At 36.6% G+C, this 16,833-nt stretch overlaps 1 protein-coding gene across 2 annotated transcripts in view; it reads left to right on the top strand.

Annotated features, from left to right (window-relative positions):
• The window catches only part of BABAM2 (BRISC and BRCA1 A complex member 2), a 172,676-nt gene that overhangs the window by 3,889 nt on the left and 151,954 nt on the right, over positions 1–16,833 (top strand). For both annotated transcript variants that reach the window (XM_064648436.1, XM_064648435.1), the window contains exon 2: positions 47–206. In XM_064648436.1, the coding sequence (XP_064504506.1) occupies positions 79–206 (128 nt within the window). In that variant the 5' untranslated portion in view covers positions 47–78. The remainder of the gene's footprint in view (positions 1–46; positions 207–16,833) is intronic.

Here is a 16,833-nt window from a genome sequence, read left to right as displayed (position 1 = left end):
AGGCTATTTTTGGATTTTATTTTTTTCCTTTGCCGTCCCTTTGCAGCTCAAGACAAAAGGAAGGAGGAACGTACTAAAATGTCACCTGAAGTTGCCTTGAACAGAATTTCTCCAGCGCTCTCGCCCTTCATTTCCAGTGTGGTCAGAAATGGAAAAGTAGGACTGGATGCTACTAATTGTTTACGGATTACAGACTTGAAATCTGGGTGAGTTCCTTGTCCAAGAAGAATACCCAGTCCCTCACAGTTGAGATGTCTTTTCAGAACTGGATTTTATTAGGTTCATTTAAGCTCTTTGAATATAGCTGGAGCTGACATTCTAGCTACATTACTTTTTGTCTTACTACCGTTTTTTAGTTTGGGAGACTTAATTTGTCATATTGTTGGCAATAATAATCTTGTTAAAACACTTTCATCGCTGCCACTTGATAGTGCTGGTTTTCAGCAGGGAGATAGTTATAAACATTTTTTCCTGTTGTTTACCACTTGCTTACTCGATCTTCTTTGTAATTTAAAAATTGAAGATAAATTTGTGTGACCTTACCTGTAGGCATGAATATGCCAAAACAGAGAAAAAAAACCCCCACCCTTTCTTTTATCTGACCTCCCTCAAGTTCAGTATATCAAGTGGCTATAGGGCCATGTGTTTGAAATAGGCCAAGCTCCTTCTTTTATTTTTAATTCTAGAAAGGTTCAGATTAGCTTTCAAGCAGTGATAAAATTTTGGGATTCAAAAAAGATGAAGAGACTTCTGTGTTACACACAGAGGTGTGTAACCTCTGTGAATAGTACACTGGGTAAAGTAAAGTAGACTTTACTTGAGGCATTGTGCAAAGAGGGGACACTCCCAAGGTGGCTGATAAAAGAGTACTTGAGATAAGAAGTGTCAGAAATTGCTTTATTCTTTTAGAGTTGAGCATCTAACAGCACCCATTGATTCAGGTATTTATTTTGATACAGGAGCTCAGAACCTGAAATTACTTTTGCTTAAGATGTCCAAGTCATCTGCTTTGTACAAACTATTGCTTTATGTACCATTTCAAATGATAGCTAATGCAATAATTGATCTTGAGATCTTGAGAACCACTGTTGTTAAAAATCTAGTTCTGCTGAAACCTGTTTAATATGCTCCTGTAGGCTGTTTTATTATGGTTTCATGGAGAGCTTGGAAGGTGCTTTTCTGGTGGTTATAATGCCTTTTCAGGAAGGAGGTCTGAATTCTACGGTTAGTTTGAAAGCAACCATTCCCTCCCTGTAAGGTGCTGTGACAGAGTACAGATTTACTTGGAGGTCTAAGAAGCCATGACTTGGTAATTAGCATTGACTGGCTTGACATTTAGGCTTGCAAATTATGTAAGACGGGCAGAGCAGTTCTGCATCTGCTGCTGTCATTTCATGCTGGACCTTGCTTACTCTTGAGCTAGTCTTCTAGGAAGGCTGAGATGGGAGCTATTGAAATCTTGAGAGAAAGGAATACAAGGAAAGTAGAGAGAAAACACAGCTGTAGTTGGTGGTAAAAGTATCAGTTTGTTGGGAGGTAGGTAAGAGTTTTGATCTCTGCCCACTGAATGCTTATACTGCCTGCCTGCCTGCCTTTAAATGAATAGATTGAAATAATAAAAAGCAGTATTTTCTAGCTGACTCTTTTCAACGGTACTTTTAAAAGGTGTCTAACATTTTTGGCCAATGATCTTATCAAGAAATCTTACTTTTGTTATATCCTGAATGTTTTCCAAGACTTTATTCTTTAAAAACTAAAAACTGCCACCAGCTGCATCTGTCACCCAAACCCAGTGATTCAAATTGTATTGTCACTGTGTTGAATGTGGAGTCTACACACAAGTAAAGCACCTGACAGAGATTGTCTCATACCTTGTTTAAAGACAGGCTCAGCTGTATGCATGTGTTAGCAATATTGTTTTTTCTGGTTCTGGAACACAGAAATGAACCTCATTTTTGTATTGGAGCTTTGTTTGGCTTGAGATTATTAGGAGATGGAGTTGGGATAATCAAGATTCTGCAATTAGTTGAAAATTATTTTTAAGGGGATTTTTTGGTACAGCTAAGTTACTTAAAAACATTATTTTAGACAGGATTAATTAGCGATTACTTGAAATTTCTTTGAAATGTAAATTTCATGCATGTGTGTTTTTAGGAAAGATTTTTGTTGTTTATTACAAATAATTCATTGTTAGTTTATTTATATGAGAAAATTTTGAATTTATGCATCAGGGTGGAAGTACGAAGTTCTTCTGATTTAGTGCCTTATGATGTCACTGAACAGGTAAACAGTGTAAAATTACTTAACATAAGATGGATGCATCACAGTATTAGAGGGAAATCCTTTCCATAATTGAAGATGTAGTTCAGGGGTCTTTAACCTTTAATATGGGAGCCTTTGGTTCTCCATAGACTGTTTCTGAGAGTCCCATGTCAGTTGATAAATAGCAAAGTCCCCAGCCCACTGTGTTGCTAGAAGATTACATTGGTTTTGTGCCTGTAAAGGAAAACTTCATTGGTCTCTGAGAGTTCAAAAATGGCTTGCAGATCATGGGTCTACTCTCCTCCCCTGCCCTTGCATCCCAAGGATATCCAAACCCCTGTGTACTTTCACTTTCGTTACACTTTTTTAAAAGGAAAAAATGACAATGCAGACGAAATAATCAGCAGAGGTAAATGTAGGTACCTGATACCCACATAAACAGAAGTATGAGACCATCGTGGCTGGGCTTCACGAACGAAGATTGGGGAAGGACTCTACCCACATTTGCTACAAGCACACTGGTAGCTAGAGAGGCCAATACGAGACAGGCACATCCGGTTGCAAAAGGCACAGCAGAAGGACTCCTTAGGTGGTATCAGCAAGATGTGATTCTTTCTGTGTTGTCTTTTCTCCTCAAGAGTGACCCTGTGTGCTTTCTCAAAAGCATCAGCAGCGTTACAGATGGTGTGTCTCCAGACCTCCCGATTGGAGGCCAGAGTAGACCAGTGATGATGATCAACATGGCCAAGGTTGAGGTGTTGTTTCAGGGAGTCCTTGTATCTCCTCTTTGGGGCTCCTCTCATGCGGCAGCCAGTGGCAAGTTCACCATAAAGCAGGATCTTAGGGAGGCGGTGGTCCTTCATCCTGGAGACGTGCCCTGCCCAGCGCAGCTGTGTTCTCAGTATCATGGCCTCAATGCTTGTGACTGCTGCTTGTTCTAGAACAGATGTATTGGTCACATAATCTGACCAGTGAATGTTTAGGATTCTACAGAGACAGTGTTGATGGAAGCATGAGACCATAAAAGTTGGACATAAACATAGATGTTGAACAGGAGGAATATGAGGACAACTGTTGTTAGAGAAATGGGGATGAGTTACAGAACATTAATTGCAAAATTCCCTTTAGTTTCAATGGGTTGAAATCAGGCTTTCAACTTAAAAAGCAGAACAGGCAGCTGAGGAAGAGGTGCTAGGTTAAATGTTTGAAGTCAAAAGCAATTCTTGATCTCAAATGAATATGACCATTTTAGAAGTACTATTTGTTCAGAAACTTTGCTTTTGCATAGTGATTGTACATTTATTGACACATGAAAGGAGTTGCACACACCCTAGTTTATACTGTGAAGCCCCTGGCCTAGACTGAGTTTATTACAGAACGTGCAGGTATTTTATGCTTTAACTGATGTGTTGTGTGGAAGATTTTTAAGAATAAATAAATACAATCTTACTGTAACCTTTAAAATGTTAAAATACTTAAGGTAAATGTCTCAATAGCTATTAACTTTGAAAACAGAAGTATCTGTAAGCTTAAGGGCCTGCCAGCTGCATGGCTGCTTCACTGTCATGTACCACACTATTACTCTTATAGAGAACTATGAGGTACTGTTTCCTGACAAACCAGTGCTTTACAACATATACCAAAACAAAATGTCCAGACTGATGATCCATCCATTCTCATTTCTCAGGTTTTAGAAACTGAAGTCGTGGTTAACAGGAATTAATGGTAACATACTGAATACAGTAGTATCTCTAAGGCCTTGCCCATTCAGAACCTTGGTTTTGACATTCTCAAAAGTGGAAAGAATTTCTTTTTTATTTCACCAGTACAAGATCAAGCTCCAGTTTTTAGCCTATCATGTCAGTTGATTTGTATTTGCAAATGGCAAACATATTAAGTCTATAATTATTTCAAAAGTCAAATCATATGTCAGATGGTTTTAGTAAGGAACTTGTTTTGTGCTTATTCTGACTTATTGCTGAGACTGACAACTTAGTTTTGTTGTGTTTTATAAACTGTATTAAAGAGCTGATGTTAGATTAAGAGTATGAAGTATGATGATATGTTAATTTACTTTGCTTGCAAGTGTGGGAGGGAAATATGTCATAGTAAGGAAATTCTATTGTTTTGCAGTCTCTAAGTATGTAAATGTTTTATAATAATATGTTACAGTTCCATAATGTCTGTGTGTTTTACAAACTTATTAGACAGTACCAGTCTCATCAGACACATACATTTACATCTATGAGTAGGACATTCAGGACCAAGTCCTATTTATGGGATTTATATGGCCACTGCTGATGCAGAGTGAGTAAAGAAATGTGAGTACCCCTGAACTGAGTTCAGCAATATGACATGGGAAGGAAGAAGGAAACTCTTCAACAGAAATAGTAATACAAAGTCAGGTGGCCAAGTCTTCTTGTAAAAGGGGCTCCACGGTGAACAAAAGTAGAACTGGAGTGTTAAGTTGCATCTGAAATATAGCACCTGCAGCAGCATTGATTCCGGTGATAAGAAAACCCTGGCAGGCATCTCTGTTGCATTAATAAAAGACCTTCTTTGAGATGACAGAGTGCATCAAAGCATTTTGAACTCTTGAATAGGATATTACTTTGTTCTAGACCCAAAGAAAATACTGCTGCCAATTGAGTCAATGCCATATATTGTATCATCCAGTTAATCTCCACTGGTGTCTCTTTGAAATAATGACCCATCTTAATTAGATATTAAAATCTACTCATAACCAACTGAACTGTGGCTGAGGCATTTCTCTTAGCATTTACACATATAATCATGGGAAAGATGTTGAATAGGGAAAAGTGATTATTATGTAGATTTAGAAATAGAGGACATTTTCCTATGTGAAGGGTGTTTAATTGTTGTATAATGTACAATCCAGTTATTTAAGAGACTGCTGCTTTTCCTATGGTGCGTTACAAGAGTGAAAAACATCATTGTGGTGGTCATTGCCTTTGAGAACTCTTTTTTTTCCCTACAGCTGTTCGTCAGGGCCCATGCTCAGGCTTCAAATTATGCTGCAAGCCTATTCTTACTCAACAAACTTGATTTTGTTTTTTAAATTACTTTGATGTGTTCCACCAGGCAAAATTTCAAAATGAATACGGTGATTTAAGGCCGCATATATTAGGATTCCATTTTTTTTAGATATCCACTCATAACAAAATTTCAAATTCCATACTTATTTGGTTATACTTATTCCATACTTATGAGGAGATTAATTGTGGAATTTTTATATAACTGGTTTGTAGTAAACCATGTTGATGTTGGTATTCTGTTCATGCATCTGTCTGATTTGCTATTGATTTCTGTCTCTCTGGTTGATACTGAACTATGTGTACAATTAGTTATGATCCTGAAAGAAACCTGTATGAAGAGTGGTCAAAAGAATGTAATTCTCTCTGGAGTAGATTTTAACATACAAAATCACTATGAAGCTGTAATAAGATATTTATAACTTCATTGCCTGGCTTCCTAGTGAGCAATGATGATTTACTTTTTTGTGTTATCAAGCAGACTGCAACATGCTTTGGTATTTCCCTTTCTTTTGGGCATTTCCCTTTTCAAAATAAATATGCATTTTTATGTGCGTATTTTGGGAAATAATGTTGGGCTTAGCTGTGAAATACTATTACAATACTGTAGCAGTTATTTAAAGCTTTTGCTTGATCTTTTGCTTTCGTTTAATTTAAAGATTCTACTTCAGTTACTTGAGTAAGGTTCACATCCATCACTCACATTGATGTCTGTAGGTAGGTTTTTTTAGCATAGATTTTGTTTATGTATGAAGTTTAATGAATCTGACTCTTCTGAACACAATTACCGTGAAAAGCTTTTTAAAAATAATTGTGTTTTGCTCAAAATGTGTACTTGAAAGGACGTGACAGTTTCCTGAAGTGTGGTCTTATGAGTCCTTTAGTCCTTAGCTATATTGGATAAGTCATAATCTATTACTTTTTCACAGAGTAGGTCATTTCATTCCAGTTTCTGATAACAAATAAATTTCTTCATTGCATAGAATCTTTCTACTGGAAGCTTGTAATTCAAGTAAAATTTAAAAGGCTGAAGCTCTGATGGGACAGTTTGAGAGAGCTGGTGCTGTGGAGCAGCACTTGGAATTCAAACAGCAATTTTAATGTACTGGTCCAGAAAGACTGACTGTCTCCAAGGTTGTGCTCTCCTGCATTTGTTTCTGAATGTTGAGAAAACAAAGGCAAAATGTCTGTCTGGTAAAAGATCTAAGTGTAGTGTATACATTTGGTAATGGCTTTGTAAATATTCTCCACAAAGTCTGGCATTCCTTTTACACCAGTTTTAAATAAGGTGCTTGAAGTCTTTCAGAAAAAAACACGCATGTGTTTGCAAGTTTCAAGTGCTATGAGTAAAGAAAGGATTTTAAGAAGTAAGGGTAGCATTATATAATTGGGGTAACTTGGGCTCTTGTTTGAAAGCCTACCTACATTTTCCTGAGATTTCTTCAATTTGAATACGGCACAATATGTCTTTGCTGGTATTTTTGGATTGGGACAGTGAGTAACTTCCTCTTGTTTGACCTTGGAAAAAAGTGAACATCATGCCTACCAGTTTTTTTATGCTTTAATAAAAATTAGAAGAAAGTACTTTATACAGGTGACAACTGTTTCTTTTCTGATTTATTTAAAGAAAGGATCACATGATGTAGTACGTATAAGTGTGCCAAATGCTGTTGGAACGATGTACCTTCTCAAGTGTTTAAATGTGTGGTTTTGCTATCTGTGTCTTGGAAGTTCATTGAAAAACTGGGCTTATGTTATTGTAGGTTTCTGTCCAGGTCTTTCTTCTGTTGTAGCGGATGTCTGTGTTACTTCTTTGTGTTGTGCATCACTGCAGGAGAAAAAAGTCTTAAGACTAAATTTTTTGTTGTTAAGACAACTAAAAATCTAATAGTTGGTACCTGGTCCAATTTCTTTGTTTCCAAACCGTTGCATCACACAGATGCAGCATTTATTTAATGTGATCTGGACAGATCTCTAGAATACCATGCATCTTGGTTGCATATTACATTTCACCAGAAGATGAGAACAACTGGCTTTTAATTTTTTATTCTTCTGCTTAGTAGAGAAGTGTATATTCTTGGATAGCTGGCTGGTAAATTCTTCCACTCTTACATATGCACTCTTACATACTTCTTGTATGCCTGACTCTCATATGCGTATGTGCATACATGGCACAACATTAAATAGCTAATGTACACTTGTGATGCAGCTAAGACAAAATATGACAATTTTTTGTTTTTGCAGACATGGTCTGATGGGTTTAGGGGCTTTAAAAGAATAGCAGATGATCAGAGGCTTTGTCTTGACAGACTGGTACGCAGTAGTGTTGAAGATTTGATTCTGCTACATTTATTTTCAGCCAACAGAAATCCATGGGAATACTTCTGTAAACTACTTCTGACTACCTCTGTGAGTCAGTGATAATGAAGGAAGAAAACCATTAATTTTTTAAAACAGTATCTGTACACTATTTTCTGGCTACACAGTCATTCTGTAACAGTGTGGGAAATAAAAAAACTGTACAGGTCTTCTTTTCTAATGCATTGATCACTATGTAAGTCTGATTAAAGAATTGAAAGGGAATTTTCATTGTTGTAAGAATATCTTCTGTTGGCATTTAAGTTGACATCTCTTCATTGCTGCTCTTTTAAATGGACCCTTATAAATACTTTGGGACCTCGTGAGCCATCAGTCATGGTGCTCTTTCTTTTGGCTAATAGAGGAATGAATTTTTCTGACTGGATAACTCTGTCCATCACTGAATTTGCAGTGTACATTTAATGTCTCAAATTCAATTGGAAACAGAATAACACTACCAATGCAATGTTATACCTGAGCTATTTTAATATGTTTCTTGAGATACTTAGCTTAGGCATTTACTTGGCACTGCACTGCCCGGTGTAGACATACCTCAAAGCAACTATTCTCTAGCTGAAAGTGAGCATCTGAAAAGCATACTTAGAGCTGTAGGTATAAACCAGCAGAGTTTGGTTTGCTCTTGAAGCTGATGTTTTTATTGAAGATATTAAATTCTGTCCATAAGGTAAAGGTAAACCTCTTAACTAATCTATAGCAAAGTAAAAGTTGGTAAAAGGGGACATACTTAGTTTGTCTTTCCTGAGAGAAGGGAATTAATGTGTCTGAGACAAACCACTCCACAGTGTAAGCCACGGGTTCTTTTCTTTGTAATCTCTGGTATATGGCTGAAAGATCAAAATTAGACCACTAAGACTGAGTGCTTTTAATATTGTAAGTTAAAAGAATCACAATGAAATTGAGTAGCATAAAGGGAATTGCAGAATTCCATTATAGTAAAGAGACAAAAAAAGTCAAATATAAGACCCTCTAAACTTACATTTTCCTAAAAAATTCAACCCCAAATTCCTAAGCATCACTGAAATAATATTTTTAAACCAAAAATATGACAGAGTACTGCTCTCTTTTAGATGGTCAGTTCTTTTTTCAACAGAAAAACAATCAGTTTGGATTGTTCTTATTTATAGTTAGAGAAGAACAAGGAAAGGTGAAGGATTCTTGAGCCACGTTCCCTGGAGCACATATAACATGCAACTATACGGGGCTTGTTTTGTGCAAGTGCAATTTCACATAGTGGTCTGTTGTAATTTCAGCCATGATTTTCCTTTTCCGTTGGTCTTTTTAGTCTATTGCATATCTTTAATGTTGTAATTAATCTAAAATAATTCTAGATATAGGAGAACTACTGATATTTGTATTTGGGTGTTATCTTTTCATAGGTTTTCTGCTCTGTCTCCAGTCTTTTAGTATTTTATATAAATATACACAATTTGAAGTTGTCCTTTTGAATGTATGTGTGACTGCAAGCTGTGGAGTTACATTCTAAATGTGGTGATCCTTGCTTGACCTAACTTTCATATCCGAAGAACCGAATTCATGGTTGTTGTATTAACATAAATTTCTTCTGAGAGAGTATAAGATTAGAAAGTAAAATCATTAGAGATCCATGACCAGAAAGCTTTAGAATTCTGCAATTAGAAGAAAATTTTAAAAAGGAGATGTGGAAAGACATAGGATCACTGGACTCCTCCTAATATGCATAGAATCATGGGATCATTTGAGTTGGAAGGTCATCACCTTAAAGGTCATCTAGTTCCAACCCCCTGTCATGGGCAGGGATGCCACCCATCTGTTGTTTCGTTAGTTTCTTAAAGGGAGAAAATATATAAACATGGACTATGCTTTTGGTCCCTATGTTTTTTTTCCTGATACCAATTCATTGTATTTTCCAATAACTCAAACAGTTCTGTGGTGTGAAATAAATTACTTTGAAAATAGGTTGGGAGCCCTTATGGTTACTACAGCCGGTGTTGTGAGCAATGCTAAATGACTTATTAAAGCTGACGTTTATAATAGCTCAGCTTTTGTGACTTGCTCCGTGAGTATGTTCTTTCTGTGAGCACTGAAAGGATATGAAACTCCAGGTGGTTGACTATAATCTTATACTTGGTGAAGAATGGTTCTCGTTTAGAGTAATTTAAAAGTAGAAATGTTCCCTGTCTGATTTTTCTTTTTTCTTCAGAAATTGAACTCACGTTAGTGAACATTAGAAACAGAACTTACGACCTTATTAGGTTCTAACTCATTGCAAAGTAATAGATAATCAAACGGCAGTTGTGAAAATATGAAGCAGGATTTGAGTCTGTCGGGAGGGGAGGGAGATGAAGTAAATCCAAAGGATGCATCTGCCATCCTTCAGACTCTTCTCTAAAAATTTGCTTATGAGTTCCAAGGCTTTGGGGTACAGCTGGTCTTACAGTATAATGAAGTAGTGACTTTTCCTTGCCTGAATGTGTGACAGAAGGGTAGTTTATGATACTGTGAATTCACTAGTTTATTTACCTAAACATGCTCTACTGGAGTGTACGTTATTAGCATTATCCCATTGCAATTGTCTTTATTTCTGTTCATTTTTTTCTAATCGTTCATTAAAATTTCCGTTTTCTGTTTCTATTTTATACTGTTGGGGAGTATGTATGTGCCATATGTAGTTTTTGAAAAGAATTCTATGCAATTACCAGAGTGTAAAAGATCTTGCTTACAAAGGAAATCAGTTTGATTATCAGCAGTGTTTGCAAAGTGTGTTTGCAAAGTGTCTTTTGTTGAAAACTTTCTGTTGTCAATTCCTAATAATTTTTTTTTTAATTAGTAACATAATTAGCTCCCTGAGACCCAATAATAATGAGCTCCCACCCTAAACTGTAGGGATTCTATGAATGGAAACTTTTGAGATAGTCTGTATTCAGAGCTTTTCTTTCAAGTACACTTGCAATTATACTAGGTGTGGTGCTTCATGTTTCTTTTTGTGGTGGCCCTTTCCAACCTGTCCTGCTATGGTGACTGGAAAAGAGCTCTTCCAAACCCAGCCTTTGTAGGTTAAACGAGCAAGGAGTTTGACACTAAAAAAAAAAATTAAAAATCAGAGACGGGAGGGGGGGATTATGTATTTTAATTTAATATAGAAGTTCTCTGAGATGATTTAAAAATGTATATTTATGTATGTGTGCTTCCTGTGTTTCCCTCACAGAGGCTGGACTGAACATCTGCCTCCAGCAGAGGCAGCCATACTGTGGGAGATTGCAGAATGCCTGCCACAAGATTGGGGCAGCTGTGAAGGAGATTTGCAGTTCTAGAAAAAGTCCCAGAGCTCTCCTCACCTCTGATATCTGCTTCGGCAAACTGTCACTCATATTAAGAAAATTACGTTTTCTGTTAATAAACAGCTGCAATATTTGTTTTACTACAGATAGTAGTCACTAGATGCTTTTGTGTAATGTTTCTTCTGAAAGCAGATTGCTGGCACTGAATTGATTTTAAATAGTTATTTGAACTTTACTTTTAAAAAATGCAAATCTGTCTGTGGGTACAGGAGGGAAGTGAGTGGTTGTTTTTCTAGGGTATATGTTCTGCCGGTTTTCTAAAAATTCTAGTTAGTGTGATGAACTTCATATAAGAAAACTTAAATATATGTGAAGGAAAATCAGCACTTACAGTAGATGAAGGTTTTATTGAGTGATTACTCTAAATGTAACTGGATTTTCCAAAAGCAGTGGTTTGTGTCTTTTAAGTGCAATTCTTTCTCTCTCATATGTGTGATACATATCTCCATATAAAGAAGGGGAACTGAAGATGAAAATTGATTGACTAGACTATCTCTCCCATTTCAAATTTTGCCTGATTGACAGAATTTTGATTGGATCTGTTTGTTTTCAGCAGCAGCTGCTCAGTACTCTTCTTGTGTATTCACAGGCTTCTGGGTGCCTCTTAAGCTTTGTGCACTGCTGCAGTGAGCTGCAGCATGATACAATTTTTCACTGTCAGTGTCAACTCTCTAAAACATGATTTTCACCATTTTTCTGCTTCCTGATCCTTGCAAAAAACCTGTCACCTGCTGGCCTTCCTTCTACTCTCCTCCCTCCTCCATACACTTTAATTTTTCTTAATGCCTCTGTACATGACTTACCCATCTGTTGTGAATTCTGCAATTAATTCTTAATTAAATGGGATGAAATGCTGTGTCTTCAGAGAACACTGGAGCAGATTTCCATCTAAAAAATTGGAGGAAAGAGGAAGCTGTAGGCATCGACAGAGGCTGTTCTACTGGAGTTTAAGGTGGTTTTCCTATCAAATGCAACATCAGAGTTTTAGGTGTATTTTGAGTTTGCTGCCTCTTATTACTAACAAATGATGAACCTGTCTTTGAGTTATATTTGACTCTTGCTGACAAAACCTTCAGCCTCTAAACCTCTGATTGAACTGTGTCTTGTCATTCCTAAAATAATACTCATTCTTCTTTAGTCTCTTGTATTGTGAAAGGAATCTGACCTCCTTTTTCCCTAACAGTGTCTTTATAGGATATATGTAACAGTATATATAGGAGCAACTGGAAACATATCCTAGGTGTATTGTGAAGGGTTGGAAATACAGCCAGTGGTCACAACTGACTTTGTGGTGTTGCTTTTTATTTGTGAGTGTGTTGTTTTTAGTAGTGTTTTCCATCAGGGTATCTCTTACTCACTGTGAAGCTTTCTTGGCTCTTACACCAACAGCCTGGTGAGCAAATAAAAGTTGTCTGTTATCCAAAAAAGTACTGATCCTCCAGAATGGCAAGCATAGCAGCCTAAGCACCATGAGATTAAAGAAGCTTTTGCATCTCTGACTATTCTGGTTAGACAGTCTCAGTATTAAGTTCCTGAAATTATAGAGGCTAAATTTCTTAGTCTAATTTTACTTTGCTGTTGTACAGTAAAGTTCACTGATGATTTGTCTTCAGATAGTGAAGGCAGTAAAGCTTCTCTATGATCTATGAAGGAAGAATGACTAAACACATTGCATACTTTATAATCAGGGAATTTGATAGTCATCAGATAAATCTGACATGACTATTGGGGCTTACACCTATATCACAGATTAAAATAAGAAAAAATAAAAAGGAGATGGCTTGTTTTTCAATAGAGCTACCTCTGATGGCATTTCTGGATATTTGCTATACTTTTATATAGTTGTAAGCAGTGGATTTTAGGAGTTGTATAAAAAACAAGCTTCTTACTGGAATTTTGGGATATAAAGAGGTAGATTTGGAGAGGGGTGTTGATGAGTTTGTTTGATTTTTTTAAAGTCTTTGGGTAGAATAACCACTCATCTCCTGACTTAAAGGATTAAGGTGGTAAACACTTGTGCTCTTGTTTCTTTGTGACTCCTTCAGTTGGCACAGAACATAATTTTGGATAAGATCTTACCAGAGCCCAAATGATTTAAAACTGCTTGTCTTGGGAATGCTTTCAAGTGATGGTTTTAGAAGAGTAGTTGATAGGAAGACCATGTTGAAATCTAAGATTATCAGAGTCCTCCTTATCATCGTGGCTTCAGACCTGTAAAATATCAAAGTGGCTTTGTTTTTTTAGCTTAAACGAAACAGAAGAAGTGTCAGTTCAAAAAAATAGTTAATCGCAAATACATTGGGATAAGAGAAAACCTCGCTGTTAAACTCAGGTAGAACTGCATTTCTAAATCAGACAGAATTAATTTTGCAAAAAAAATACTTTCTACTATACCTATCATTATAGGCTGATGCTTTATTCCAAGCAGGAAAACTGAGTGACTTTTCTGATTTATTTTTTTTTCTTGGATAATCTTTTTTGTTTCCTTTTGTGAGTGGTAAAGAATTCTGAACACTTCTAAGTAAGTGTCTGGTGCTGACAGTGACTTTTTCTTTGTATAAGAACTGGTTTACTTTTATTCATTGTGAAAGAAATCTTTTCCCAATAGGTCACAGACAATCCCAACTGTAAGATGCATCAAACACTCAACAACTTGTCTCCTACTTGGAATACTCATTCCATAGGGATGTAATATATCTCAACTGAAGTTTAATCTGCTGTATTTGCTCAAGGAACTTAGCTAAAATCTACTGCAAAAGAGAAAGGTTTGTATTGAGCTGTGGTTGCTTGCGTACCCAGTTCCATCTACCAGTTTCTAGCTGTAAGTCTCAGCACAGCCCCTTTGGATAGGGCAACAGGATTTTAAGCGATACACTCACGAATATTCCTTCATCCCGGAAACTTGTCAAGTTGATGATTCTTTGATATTTTAGTAGGGAAGCCATTGTGGGAGATCTTGTGGTATAGCATGAATCATCTTATGAAGACTAAGACATATCACTGCTCTGAGCATGAGCATTAATTCTTGCTTCTGTGGCTTTCCTGTGTAAAATATTGATTATTTAGATGAAGAGATGCAAACCAGTGTAATATTTTTCCATTAATAAAGACAGAGATAACACATCCATATATCATGAGATGAAGTCAGCTTCTGAAATTAATTTTCAACACCAAGTATTACTGTTCTGTCAATTCCCTGTGAAGACAGGACAACAAATAACCTTTAAAGACTTCGTTACAAGTAATTCCTTTTCAAGTGTGACATTTGTGTGGACCAGATTAAGTAAAAAGATCACATTTCCAAAAGACAAAAGTCTTACATTTTGGAGAAGATAGAGGTCATGTTTCTAGGTCAGACATGTATAATTATAAGAGGTTCTCTCTGTTAAGGAAATTCAGGCAGGAGATTATGTCCCTAGACCAGCCATTACTTGCGGCTTTCTGTTGAAATAGGGACAGACATAGACTGCTACATGAACCAAAGTTTTGATTTGCCATAGGAGTTTCATTCTTTTACTGTTTATACTAAAAAGAAGCTGCCTCCTTTCAAATGGCTGTATGTAAGATTTCTGCTTGGTTACTCAGCCTGTTGCATTTATTGAAGTCTCTTGTGCAGCCCAGCCAGAGCAATTTAAGGGGGGGAACTGTGAATACTGTCACTTTCCATCACTTCTAGACCAGTAAAATTAAAAACATCTCTAGTGCAATATAATAATATAGGAAAAGTACTTAATGTTGCTTTTAGGGACATTTACCATTAAATCAGGCTTTGATTTTAATGTTAAAGAATATTATACTTTCTGTAATATTTCCAAATGGTCCATTGTGCTAAAAGAAAAGATTTGTAGGGTATTTGTAGGATCAGAAATTTTTGTGTCTGTTGAAAAGCTGACAACAGTGTAATTTTGATAGTAGTTTGAGAAAAGTGTCTCAGACTGTGACCTGTGATACTTTGAAAGAAAATTTCATTAAATGTTAACTGTTGTTGCAGAGATATTTTAGAACCTGAAAAAGGATTTTTAATGTTGTGCTTTTTTGGAGGATTTTGGTATGCTTCCTAGAATTGGCCTTACATATGTTGTAAGCCATAGAAATACTTTGGAAGTAGATAATAGTATCTATATAGCTGTTAAATTCATTCACAGACATTAAAACACCTTCACAATGGGCACTCCCATTTTGCTGTTCTCACCTACTAAAATACCACAGCTTGGAAAAAAATTATATTCTCTTGTTTCTGTTGCACTAGGGATTCAATCTTTTATATTCTCAAACTGATTTTACTCCCAGTGAGGCTGGTGATGCTTACTGTTCTTGCTAAGCCCTACCTAGGTGTAATTTAAAAATAAGCAGTACAGACCATGAAATAAAACCAACCATGAAATAAAAACATTTTTCAGGTCTGTCTCTGTTGTCCGGCATGCTGCATTCCCTTTCACATTTGCATCATTGACAGGTTTCATAGACGTCGTTTCTTTTCCATCATCAGTCTTTCAATAAAATGCAAAGTAGTATTCCAGCAAAAGAAAACCAAGTCAGTGCATTCTTCCTGGATGAAGCAAGATGTGAACTAATCTGTTTTGAAACTTGCTTTCCATTGAAGTCTGCAGTATCTGATAGTAGTTATATCTCAATTATGTTTCTGTAAATTGTTTTGCATGGTGCTCTCCTAAGACGTTGCAAAAACCTTTCTAAAGTGAAGGGTAGGATGTGTCTCTTCCCTTTTATTTGAAGGGACACATATAATTTCTGTAATGATACTGAAAAAATGTGGTGTACTGTTGTTGAATCAGTGTAGGCTGTTGACTGCATTTGGCTCTTAATTGCATCTGTCTTAGATTCTAGGTGTGCATAAATGGTTTGCTTATGTTTTCTACTATTTTTATGGAAACTTCATTTAAGTTAATTGTTTTGTAGTTCTGTGGTTGCTTCTTTTTGGTGAAGCTACACATGGGCACAAATTTGAGTAAATAGTGAATGTGGCTCACTGAGTAAAAACAATCTGAAGTTAGTGCATGTGGTTTCCTGAACTTGCAAGTGGAAAGAGGAAAAGAGACTGTAGAGCCAGCATCTTGGAGAAATGGCTCTCCCAACCATTTTGAGTATGTGAGTGAGAATTGGGATTGCTACATGTGCCCCGATGCCTCTTGTGCGGTAAGGCAGAGCTGCAGCAGTTACTGTGTTGTTTCTGATAAGGGAGGATCCGAAGGCAGGATCAGAATTCTTTTGTTTTCTGGCCTACCCATCTTTTTGTTTTAGGGTGGGTGTATGGCCCAGTAGATGTGGGTTTTGTTCATTATATTTTCAGTGGTGTTTATTAAGAGCCCTACCACTGATCTGATGTATAAGTTTTGGCAAGTTATTTTACCTTTGTGTACCTTATTATCAGTCACTGTTTTTTCTAGAGTCGACCAGTATAGCTTTGAGCTTTAAGTGCCTTGCAACAATTGTGCTGGGGCCATAAAAAATTCTCAATTATATTGGGCTGGCAAGAAGATTTCAGAGTTATCAGGATCCCTAGAAACATAAAGCAATGAACTTCTAAGGACTTCCAGTATTTTTGCTCCTGGGACCTATCATATGCACAGCAGCCCACAGTGGTGAAAGCTTCAGGGACAATTCCTGCCAGTGAAACAATTCGTGTCCCTTCGCTTCTCCATTTGCAGCTGAGATTTTGGTTTTGTTTGGTTTTTTTTGTATGCCAGTATTTTGGTACATGATTTAAAAGGTATGAAAAAGTTGGTCATCTCTGGCCTAGACACTAAACAGTTTTCTAGTGACTTTTCTATTCCTAAAATGCTCTCTTATCACCATGAGGCCCA

Source organism: Pseudopipra pipra, chromosome 3 (assembly GCF_036250125.1).
Source record: "Pseudopipra pipra isolate bDixPip1 chromosome 3, bDixPip1.hap1, whole genome shotgun sequence".
NCBI lineage: Eukaryota > Metazoa > Chordata > Aves > Passeriformes > Pipridae > Pseudopipra > Pseudopipra pipra.
The sequence above is the reverse complement of the archived record's forward strand: the minus strand, read 5'-3'. Positions and strand labels throughout refer to the sequence as shown.